The sequence below is a fragment of the Chionomys nivalis genome, chromosome 1, assembly GCF_950005125.1.
Source record: "Chionomys nivalis chromosome 1, mChiNiv1.1, whole genome shotgun sequence".
Taxonomy (NCBI): Eukaryota; Metazoa; Chordata; class Mammalia; order Rodentia; family Cricetidae; genus Chionomys; species Chionomys nivalis.
In genome coordinates, this window is record NC_080086.1 from 111912984 (window position 1) to 111924848 (window position 11865).

Genomic DNA, 11865 nt, shown 5'->3' on the forward strand with positions numbered 1-11865 from the left:
GCTGGGAACACGGAGCACAGTGCACAGCCTGCAGCCGCTGGGAACCTGGAGCACAGTGCACAGTCTGCAGCCACTGGGAATCTGGAACACAGTGTACAATCTGCAGCCACTCAGCAGGTTATAAGGGGTGTCATTTCCAGGAAGCTCATTTGGTCTGAGCCTCTCCAGGAAGCTTGACTTGTCTGAGAGTGACTCTGGGCAGTCTTTCATATTTATATATATTGCAGAGGGGAGAAAACTAGTGAATCTGTTCAGTTTCAGGGACTTCCTGGAGCCATTTTGAGTTGTATAATACTGTGGATTATACTCATTGTTAATAAAGCTGGTTGGCTGATAGCAGGACAGAAAGAGATTGGGCAAGATGGCCTGACACAGGGAGAATTCTGGGAGGGAAGGATGGAGTTGGGGCAGGTGCTGGAGACACAGGCCAGTTGCAGGGCAAGCAGGATGCATAGAAAATGAGATAACAAGTCATGAGCCATGTGGTGAAACATAGATAAGAAATATGGGTTAATTTAAGTGTAAAAGTTAGCTATTAACAAGCCTGAGCTATTAGCCAAGCATTTATAAGTAATATAACCCTCTGTGTGGTAATTTAGGAAGTGACTGCTGGGTATTTGGGAATAGGCAGTCCAGACAGGAAGACTCTGCTTACAGTATAATTCTGTCTTTAGGATACAATCCCCTCCTCCCAAGTACAATCCATTGTTTTACCCCCTTGTAACATTCTGTCCTAAAAGACCATGTTTCACTCTGGCTTTACCTCTGATGTCTTAAGAGGTTTCCCTCAGAGGAAACTGTTGCACAAAGGTGTATTGTGCTTTAACTGGTGAACCATCTCTCTAAGCGTAGCAGGTACTTCAAAGTGAGATTAATAAGGCCACTGAGCAAGTGAGTCAGCTGTGGCCAGCATAGAAGGGAAGACTTGCAGACCTGGACTATTTCTTCTTTAGAGAGCCATCTATCTATTCGGCTCATTTCTTAATTTCACATTGGAGGTACCCATTTTTCAGTTTCATGTATACTCTAGACCCGTGGTTCTCAATCTTCCTGATGCTGAGACCCTTTAATACAGTTTCTCATCCTGTGGTAACCCCAACCATAAAATTATTTTCATTGCTATCTCGTAACTATAATTTTGCTACTATTATGAATTGTAATGTAATAGCTGTGTTTCCTGGTGGTCTTTGACAACCCTGTGAATGTGTCATTTGACCCCCAAAACTGTCATGACCCACAGGTTGAGAACTGCTGCTCTGACCATTAGCCTATTCCTCAATCAGATGGAGTAAATATTCTTTCTCATCCTGGAGGCATCTCCACTCTATGGCTCCCTTTGTTGTGTGGAAGATTTTTCATTGATACAACCCTGTTGGCCGACTCTTGCTCTTGTTTCCCATGTTTTTGTTGCTAGTATTTACAAGTCAGACTGAGCCCTGTGCTCGCTGAGAGGCATATCTGAGCTGCATCACAGCCTCCGGCTTACTCCCTCTTCTCTACAGTGTGGATCTGACACCCCCTTATGGCCTCCTGAAGAAAGTGTTTCACTGAGTCCCAGGAACTCACCCTGGGACTCAGCTGACACCTCTGAGGCTGCAGTGGGATTGCGAAAATGTTGTGTGGGAAGATTGTGTAAGGCGAGGTGACAAATGAGGCTGTGTCAGCAAGGATGAGGGCAGTAGCCTACAACCCGTGGGGCAAGGCGTCATTTGCGAAAAGAGCATTTGCATCCCCGAGGATGGCTTCTGAGAATCAACAAGCAGACCTGTGTGCAGGGAAGGAAGGGCCATAGCTTAAAAAAAACCAAATGGTTCTACCTATGCCTAACAGCAGCCAGCAGGGTCTACCCTGCAGAATTTCCTAAGAGCTTCTTGCTTCAGGTCCTTGAAACCCACTTGTGGAAAAACCCCAGGAGTTAATAGCAGGTTGGTACCGAACTATCACCAGAAGTTTTCTTTGTAAACAGTTAGTTGTCCTAGCTATGCTTTAGAAAGCCCCTGTGAGTGCTGAGTCGGTAAATGCTGGACCATGGCTCTTTTGGGAAACAAAAGGTGAGCTTCCTGAGAATCTCTGAGCACATTCTAATCAAATGATCCACACCCAACCATTTAAAGGCATTTCATTTAGGACCAAGATATTGTTTATGCCTTTACAGTAAACAGCATTGTAGTGCAAGCTTAAACGAAGCTAATATGACAAGTCAGTCTTTGTGTGTGTGTGTGTGTAGCACAGTGTATATGAAAGTATGCATGTATATGTATGTGTATGGCTCATGTGTATGTGTGCAGGAGGATCGAACCGCTTGTTTGTCCTGGCCGCCCAGCTAGCTTACACCTGAAATAATCACACAGAAACTGTATTAATTAAAACACTGCTTGGCCATTAGCTCTAACTTCTTATTGACTAACTCTTACATATTAGTTTAACACATCTACATTAATCTGTGTATCGCCACATGGCAGTGGCTTACAGGAAATTCTAATCAGCGTCCATCTCCAGCAGAGTCTCTCTGACTTTGCTTTCTTCCTCCCAGCATTCAGTTCTGTCTTCTCTGCCTTCCTGAGTTCTGCCCTAACAGTCCCAAAGCAGTTTCTTTATTCATTAACCAATGAAAGCAATGCATGAACAGAAGAACCCCCTACACCACACGTATGTGTATGTGGAAGCCATGATTGACATTAGGTGGCTACCTCTGTCACTCTACCTTAGTGTTTTGGAAACAGAGTCTCTCGTTGAACCTGGAGCTTACCAATTGTTTAGACAGGCTGGCCAGCAAAGCCAGGAATGAGTCTGTCTCAGGCCCCCTAGCTCTGAGGTCATAGATTAGAATTGCCTGGTCTGACTTTGATTTGGGTATTGGGGATCTGAACTCGGGTCCTCACTCTTCTGACTGAGATATTATTTGTCCTTTGACAATCTCATACATACATATGATACATTCTGATCCTCCCACCCCCATTCCATTATCTCCTTCCCATCCCTATCAATTCTCTTCACAGATTGATCTCTTTTTGCTTTGTTTTCCACTAAGTTTAGCAGGAATTTCTGTGTGACCATTGGATTAGAACAATCCACTGGAGCCTGGTGGGCTTATCAGTGGGTAATCAACCTAAGACATTGACTTTCTTCCATGAATCTATCAGGAGCCACCAGGGAAGGATAGGTGCTGCAGGAGGACCTTCTGCTCCTTCAGCCAATAATTGGGTGCCATTCTGTAACATGAGGGGGCTGGCTTGTTTGTTTTTGGGTTTTCTGTCCTCCCACCAGGTCCCCCACAACTGTTTAGCCCCAAAGAAAATCACACATAGGTCTCTATAAATTATAAGCTGATTGACCTTTTAGCTCTAGCCTCTCATTGGCTAACTCTCACATCTTGATTAACCCATTTTTCTGATCTATGTTAGCCATGTGGCTCAGTACCTTTTTTCAGTGGGGCAGATCACATCCTGCTGCTTCAGTGATCTGGGCAGGAGTGGGAGTGGGAGGAATCAGCTTCCTCCTTCCCAGAATTCTCCTGTTCTCATTATATCATTTCTACTTCCTGTCTGGTTTTCCCACCTATATTTCCTGCCTGGCCAATCAGTGTTTATTTATAACATGATTGACAGATTACAGACAATTCTCCCACAGATAGGGCTCCATGAATCCCTCCCCCACCCATACCTGAATGTTGACAGGTTAGCTGTGGGCTGCCTTAGCTACTATGAGTTTGTGATTGCATCTCTCCTGTCTAGAAGATGGCATTCTTTAGCCATTCACCTTCTGGCTCATACATTCTTCTTACTCCCTCTTCTGCAATGTTTTCTGGGCCTTAGAGGGAGTGGTATACAAATTTGTTTTTGAGGGTAGGTTTCTTGTAGCCCACGCTGGCCTTGAGCTTTCTGTGTAACTGAGGATGAGCCTGAACTCTTGATGCCTTCACCCAGATACTGAATGACAGGTCTGTGCCAACACACCTCACAGCACCCCCCCCCCCCAGAGACACATCATGACCCTTTTGTACTTAAGGATATTAAGACAGTGTTTCTGCACTACCCCTGGAGGGCATCTGCCACAGTGAAGCCAGGAGCTAAAAGAATGAGACGTGCAATCACAGGGTGCTAAGCAGACTGCCAGGAGGACACATATTCCCAGCTAGGGGGACTGAAGCAAGGAGGCAAGCCCTCTTCTGCTTTGTCCCTGCTAGGGGGGCCTGTGGCAAATCAGAATGACTGGATATCAATGTTCTGCCACTGTCTACAAATGAGCACAAAAGTGTCACAAGCTTTGATTGGTGGCTACGAGACTTTTCCAAGTGAGGAGGGGGACGCACAAAGACATCTGATTGGTGAGGTTCAATCCTCATGTTTTTTCTAAGTTCCCTTGGGTTGGGGCTGGAGAGATGGCTCCTGGTTAGGAGTGTGTGCTGCACTTGCAGAAGGTAAATATTCAGTCGTCAGCTCCCAGCATCAACAAAGGGTGGCTCCCAACACCCTGGAATTCCAGCTCTAGGAATCTGGCGCCCTCTTCTGGCTTCATTGGTCAACCGCACTCATGCACACAGGTCTCCTAATGCAACTACACATAGTTAAAAAACAAAAAGCAAACAAACACCCCCTTCCGGTGGGTGTGTTCCTTCCTGACCAGTTTGGGGGAAGGGGGAAGAGGATGACAGATGCTGACGTAGAAGTCCGAGCCCTCGAGTCCTGAGACTCTTTTCAAGTTGGCACTGGTTGAATCCATGAATTCAGATTCCACAGTGTGACTGCAGTAAGCACCCCTTGTCTGTGATTTCTAGGTCCTGGGACCCAGGGAGAACAGACAGCAGAGTTCTTTGCTGGTGTTTGAGGTAACCAGAGCATGCAGGAGGAACTGAGCTACAACAGGATGTGAATGAGCCTCTCCCTAGAGAACACAGCTGGCTGCAGGGGATGGATTTGTGAGCTTCACAAGGGCAGTGACTGAGCTGTGCTCAGTGCTGCCACCAGCCTAGTTCTGAACCTGGTACTTTTTGTGGGGTGAGGATAGAAGCAGAGACCAGAGGCATTCTGCTAAGAAGGCAGGCTCTATAGCCTTGGATGGAGATTCTGTGTGACCTTGGGCTTAACTTCTCTTTGCCTGCGTTTCATTTCATTTCATGAAATGTTAATAACAGTTCCATGTTACTGCTCAAGTTCCGATTGGGAGTAGCTATGCTACCGACTTTCTATAGATATACTCATCTGTTCTTACCACAACTGTTCAGAACAGGGGCTGTAATACTTTACAGGCCAGAGCGACTGAGGTTGGAGAAGGACAGTGTGTGCGTGACCCAAAGCCACGCAGCTTGAAACCAGGGACCTGGATTTGGATCCTAACAATCTGACAGCAAGTGCACACTAGGTTTTGTGGCACGATTGACATAAGTAGGTGCCTAATAAGTGACAATATCTTTAATTATAGTTCTGCTAGAGGGCGTTTGAAGGGAAGATGAGTCAGAGGGGAGGGAGAGCTATCTAGCTGGGGACACCTCTCCGGTCGCCTGAGCACAAGGCCAGCTGTGGTCACTTGGGGACAGTACTGCGCGGTGGTGTGTGAGGGTCCCAGTCGTTGACCAGGTTCTGTGCCTGTGCATAGCACACATGTGGGTGGCGCTGGCGCAGGCGCAGGCGCACGACATCGTAGTCGACGTCACGTCCTGTCTTTTTGCAGTTGAGGCTCCAGGCGAGGTTGTCGTGTGTTACGCGGAGCTCTTCTAAATTCTTTTCCATGTGCAAGTTGTGGCGTGTCAGCTTGTCAGTACCCTGGAGAAGGAGAGGGCAGCATTCTTGCTGGGGAAGGGTGGGGCCTCGGCGAGGTGGTGGCAAGGCTGCACTGGGAGGAGCAGGTCCTGGCAAAGGAGCAAGGGGCTTTGCAGGGAGAGGAACAGTGCTTTAAAAGGGACAGGGCAGCAGGTCTGCTGTGGAGGCTCCGGTCTTGTGGAGAAGGGGTGTGGGCGTTCTGCGCAGGGGTGGGGCTTTTAGGAAGTATTGGAGCTAGCACAGTCTTTCAGAGGAGGATCTAGGCAGTGCTGGGGGAGGTGGGGGCTGTTCTGAGGTGAAGCGGAGCCAAACTGGGGAGGGGATGTGTTGCGGGTGGAGCGGGGTCTTGCTGAGGAGACTTAGGCTGGGGGAAAATTGGATGGTGTTGGGGAAGAAGGGGCTGTGCTGGGAAGGGAGTGGGCAGTGCTGGAGGACTAGCGAGCCAAACGCAGAGCCTTGAGCTGGTGCTATATCGGGCAGGCATAAGCACAGAGCAGATGTGAAGAGGGTCAGAATTCTGTGCAGGGGCAGATGTTAACACTTGCCAGGCGTGCACCTGGAAGGGCCCAGCTTTCGAAAAAGCATAGCCGAGGAGGTAGATGTCAGTTGCAGAGGTCCCAGGGAAAAAAAGCTGACCCAGGTTTGTGTGAAAAAACAACACAACACAACACACGCATAAATGACTGAGATGGCTGAGGGAGGGGATGCTCTTACAGCAGAATGCTCCAGGAATGGTGGAACACATCTGAGCAATGTATGCTAAGAGTTTCAGATTGGACTGTGGGAGGGCCAAACCGAGGATGGTGTGCAGCAATGCGACTGGTTTGAAACGCTGTCGGTGGCAGTCTTGCAGCCAGCAGTTCTTCCTCGGTCAGGTGTACTTGGGGAAGAGAGCTTACCAGGACGGGGCCCCCACCACCCGGAGAAGCATACCTGGGCAAGGCGCGTAGCCTCGGGGAGCTGGGTGCCCACGTGTCTCTGATACATGCGAACCAAGGGTCTGTTCAGCTTCTCTCGAGCCTCCAGATTTTTTTTCAACAGAGGACCCTGGCAGAGTTTGTTGTGGGGAACAGTGAGGCTGAGTTTACCACATACATGCACTCCCCCGCCCCCTTCTTACAGAATTCTCCCTCAAACCTTACCTTGATAAGGCCCCTTGTGACATACATCTCTTGATTGAATTTCATGCACCGGTGGATAGTTCCCCTCATTAGTCCTAAAGTCATGGTCATTCTTTCCTGCAGAAGGGGGAACACAGAGGTCTCCAACTGGGCCACCGTCCCTTCCTTCCCCACCTTCTCCAGCAGTAGCCACCCTCTGGAGCCTCTCCAGGTTGCCTGGGCACCTTCAACTCCGAGGTCTCACGCATCTTCTGCGCCAGTGTGCTGCATACGCGGTCGCTGATCACCTGTTGCTGATTTTGAATGTCCATCTCATTCTTTGCCATCTCCGCTAAGGTGTCTTTGGACTCCATCAACAAGCGCTTGGCTTCAAACAAGGCCTTAGCACAGGCTGTGAAAGCACAGGAAGTCCATGGGGGCCACAGGTGCTATCACTCTCCTCACCCTCCTCTTTCTATGGTGGTGGTAGGCCAAGGGTGAAGGGCCATGGATGAAGGACTGGGAGAATACCCAGGTAAGGGCTAGTAACTGAGGATAATTTAAATTGTGCCTTGCACTGACTTCTTTTGAAGTGGAACCTGTGAATGTATGGGTGTTATTAGAAGCGTCCAGGGAAAGAGGCCACGCAAGGCTGTGTACTTAAGGAATAGTTAGTTAATGGAAGACGTAGGTTTAGCAGACACCTTCCCGTGGTGCCTACCTGGGGTATATGTGCCCACAGGGTCAGGGGGAGGTGTTTTCAGGCCCTGAGTTCGAGGAGTTGGGGGTCGGGTGATGTCCACCCAGGAGTGGCGGCCAGCTTGCTCCAGAACCTTGTCCAGCGGCTGGTTCATGAGATCCACAGCTTGAAGCCTTTCCTGATAGTAGAAGTCCAGGTTGTCCCGGCAGGAGGCCAGAGCCTGAGAGCCAGAGAAAGAAGGAAGAAAGTCAACTTGGGGGTTGAGGGTAGGGCTGAAGCCACCCCAAAATACAAAAGCTGACTCAGCTCATTGTTAAAGTGCAGCCCAACTTCATCAAAATAGAAGTCTTTTTGCTTATATAAATATCATTGTAAACACATCTCCCACCTAGATGCTGGAGAGGCTTTGGAAACAGGTGCTTTTTCCTGGTGCCTTTTCTCTTTGTCCCCTGAACCAAGCTGGTAGTTTTGTGCGTTCTTGTTTTTTTGGGGGGTGGTGGTGGTAGCAAATTACAGTCTATAGACTGGTGCCTGCTTTGATTTTTATTTCTTTAAGAGAAAAAAAAAAGACTTATTCATTTATGTATATGAGTGCTCTATCTGTATGTATGCCTGAATGCCAGAATAGGAATCAGATCCTATGATAGATGACTGTAAGCCACCGTGTGCTTGCTGCTAATTGAATTCAGGACCTCTGGAAGAGCAACTAGTGCTCTTAACCATTGAACTGCCTCTCCAGCCCCCATTTATTTATTTATTTTAATCAGGACACAATTTAAGCCTGTTCCTGGGCACACTGATTCTGGTGACTTTATGCTGCTCTGGCCTCTGTGAGTAGTTATGACAGGGCATACAGAACACAAGGCTGAAGACATTGTACTAAGAAAAAGCCTACCAAGGGCTCATAAGATGGCTTAGCAAGTAAAGGTGCCTGCAGCTAATTCTGATGACCTGAGTTCAATACCTAGGGCCCATACGGTGAAAGGAGAGAACCCATATCGTGTAGCTCACAACTGTCTGTTGTTCCAGCTTCATGAACAATTGATACATGGCTTCCTAGGGGCACCTACACGACATGTACAACCTCCCTTTCCAATATATTCACCATTTAAAATATTCAAAAAGTGGGCCCATGATAGAACTCAGTGTGTTCAATCCCGGTACTTCAGAAAATAATGTTTTTCCTACATGAATCTAAATATTTACCAAGTCCCTTCTGTGTACTAGAGTATGCTGAGAGGGGACAAATTGGTCAGATACCATTCCCACCTAGAGGAGTCTATAGACAGAACTGACTAGCAGTTGAGTATCAGGAGAAGAGGGCTATTAAGTTATTTGCTGTGGTATTTATTTATTTATTATGTATACAACAATTCTTCCATGTGTGCTTGCATGCCAGAAGAGGGCACCAGATCTCATTATAGATGGCCGTGAGCCACCATGTGGTTGCTGGGAATTGAACTCAGGACCCCTGGAAGAGCAGTCAGTGCTCTTAACCTCTGAGCCATCTCTCCAGCCCCTTTGCTGTGGTTTTTTTAAAAACGTTTTTTATTGCTGGGCAATAGTGGTGCACACCTTTAATCCTAGCACCCTGCAGGAAGAGCCAGGTGGATCTCTGTGTTCAAGGACAGCCTGATCTACAGTCAGTTCCAGGACAGCCAGGACTGTACAGAGAAACCTTGTCTCGAGAAACCAAGAAGTTTTTATATTAATTTTACACACCGGGTTTCACTGCGACATTTTTATAACTGTACACAATGTACTTTGACCATATTCATCCCCACTTATGTCAGAGCAGTTTGCGCCTTAGCATCCAGTACTCCCTAACCTTGAGCAAGGTCTCCGATTTCTCCATGTCTTTCTCCATTTTTCTCTTCATGGACTTCAGCTCCTCTTTCTCCCAGACCAGCATGCTGTCAGCCTTGTCTGGAATCTAGAAAACAAGGGGAGGATTACTCTCAGGAGAAGGCTGGAGATGGGGAGTTATCGTTCATAGTGGAGAAGACATCACATCTTTTTGAACTGCAGAGATTGGAACTTGCAATTGGAGGAGTTTTACTCCATTGGGAGTGGGGAGTGGGTCTGGGACCTTTTATATTTTTGGTTGTGAGCCTAGCCTTTAAAGGTTTTGAGACATCTCTCCAGCCCGGGTCTGGGGCTTTTTAAAAGTTTGATCACTGGGCTAAGTTCCAGCCTTCAGTGCTCGGGCTACCAGCTCTCTCAGTCATGTCTGACTTTTCTGTGGATGTGAGTATTCAAACTCAGGTCCTTGTGTTAGCACAGCAAGGGTTCTTTCCCACTGAGCTATCTCCCTAGCTCAGTGCTGGGCTTTATTTTCCTTTTTTTTTTTTTTTTTTTGAGACAGGGTTTCTCTGTGGCTTTGGAGCCTGTCCTGGAACTAGCTCTTGTAGACCAGGCTGGCCTCGATCTCACAGAGATCTGCCTGTCTCTGCCTCCCGAGTGCTGGTACTTCCATTTTGTATGGGATTGTGGTTCATCTGGTTTGAGAACCACAGCGTCATCAAGTACCCTTATGAGGGTGGGTATTTCTCCCATGAAGTTGGGGCATCATGGCCTTGTAGCCAAGGCAGACTACTGTTGGAGCATGGGTAGAGGTGATTTGATGTTCAGACTTGGGGCTGTGGATTTTCCTCTTTGGGAAGATTTTCATGCCCTGTGACTCAGGAAGGATTTGGAACAGTTTGTCCACTGGATAAAGGGGCTGGGGATTTTATCCTTTTGTAAGCAGCCTGACAGGAATGGAGATATTCTAAAGAGACACTTGTGTCCTTCAATCTATCAATGAACCCCAGGAAACTGGAATTCACCCCAGATCCCTCATACTGGGAGAAGGAAAAGGCCTGGTGCTGCTGGAGGAGGACTTTTCATTCTAGAAAGGGATTTCACACAATACTGCTGGCCAGACCACCTTGTTGGGGAGACAGAGCTGAGTCCAAAGATCAGCGATGAGCAGGACCAGCTTGACACGGACTGCTTAGATGTGGCCATCGTGGCTCCCTCTTTAAATTTTAATCTCACTGAGGACTACGAAGATGGACAGAAGAGGTTCACTGAATGGATCTCTTTGTCCCTCTTCTCGGTGTGGCCTCATTGATTAAATCTTTTTTTTCGGCTTTCTACTTATTAATTTGGCTGTTCTAATTGGCTTATAGAGGACGGGTGGCCAAACTTTGTTTCTTGGGGGTACAGATTGGATTGCCACTCCAACTTTGTAATACTTTAGGGGAGACTTTTAGGCTAACTTGGAGGCATAGCCACCCTATCCTGGGGTTGTTCTTGCTGGAAATGGAGCATGGGAGGTGTTGTCCATCTGAGGAAGGAAGCGTCAACCTCTGCCTCTGGTGTGGTGTCGGGGAGGCTCACACCTTCTCGGACTTGGGTCGGTAGCCCCGCAACTTGACGCTCTGCTGGTTGATGAGCAGGCCCTTGCGCACCTCGCTGAGTCTGCGATCGCTGACTTCGCGCTGGCGCATCAAAAGCCGCAGTTGCCCATTGATCTGGTGCTGTGCGCGGCCTAGGCGGGCGGCAGTGAGGCGCGCCCCGCGCGCGTGCGCGTGCACAACCTCGGCGGTCTGCTGGGCACGCGCGTCGCGGTGCATAGGCAGCGGTAGGCGCGCGTACCAGGCCGGGGGCTTCATCTTCCCTTTCCACAGAGTGACGCCTTCTCCGGGTGGTGGCTTCTCCAGGGTGCCGCCGCCTTTCAGCATCTCCACGCGAAAGCGCCAGGGCTCCATGTAGGCGGCGCGGCCCAGGTGGCGAGCCAAGTTCGGGTCCAGCACACTGTCTTTGGGCTGCCACATGGTCACCGCCTCCTGCCCGCAGCGATCGGTCAGAAGGTGCGCCTTGCGCGAAGTGGCCTGGGCTGCTTGGCGCCATTCTGGAGCCCCGACGCGCGAGTCCTGGCCGCGGTCGGTGGAGGGTAGCACCACAGGCATGGTTCCTAACTAGGTACCCGGATTTGGACCGGGATCCCCTAGCTGAATGGGCAAAAGTTCACCCACCCCTAACCACACACCAGTCTTTCCTGGCTGCTAGAATGAGTGTGCCCAGAGCTCCTCTCACCATGGCAACCAGGAGGACAAGCGCGCAGATTGCGTTCCAGAAGTGGGGGAGGGGAACAGAAAGCTGGAGAGGTGGGATCATACCTAGAAATTCTGTTAGGAATTTTTGAAGAATACACTTTTATGAACTTCCTCTCGTGGTTTCTCTTGATTTTGGAAAGATATCAGCCAACCTATCCCTACTAGCACGGTCTTGCATTTTGAAAATCCCAAGGGATCTACCA

General features: G+C 48.7%; 1 protein-coding gene across 1 annotated transcript; it reads right to left on the reverse strand.

The window, feature by feature from the left end:
• Positions 1–5522: 5522 nt before the first annotated feature.
• On the reverse strand, positions 5523–11515 carry Tektl1 (tektin like 1). The gene is made up of 7 exons (XM_057782398.1): positions 10946–11515; positions 9388–9492; positions 7581–7779; positions 7105–7271; positions 6902–6997; positions 6693–6806; positions 5523–5762 (listed from the first exon to the last, which is right to left on the reverse strand). The coding sequence occupies exons 1-7, from the start codon at positions 11513–11515 to the stop codon at positions 5523–5525; spliced, it is 1491 nt and encodes a 496-aa protein (XP_057638381.1).
• Positions 11516–11865: the final 350 nt, after the last annotated feature.

Coding starts and splice junctions, on each gene's coding strand:
- Tektl1 (XM_057782398.1), bottom strand. CDS start 11,515: ATGCCTGTGGTGCTACCCTCCACCGACCGCGGCCAGGACTCGCGCGTC. Junction 7,780..9,387: donor AATCGGAGACCTTGCTCAAG/GTTAGGGAGTAC, acceptor TCTGGCTCTCAG/GCTCTGGCCTCCTGCCGGGA. Junction 6,998..7,104: donor GTGAGACCTCGGAGTTGAAG/GTGCCCAGGCAA, acceptor CCCCTTCTGCAG/GAAAGAATGACCATGACTTT.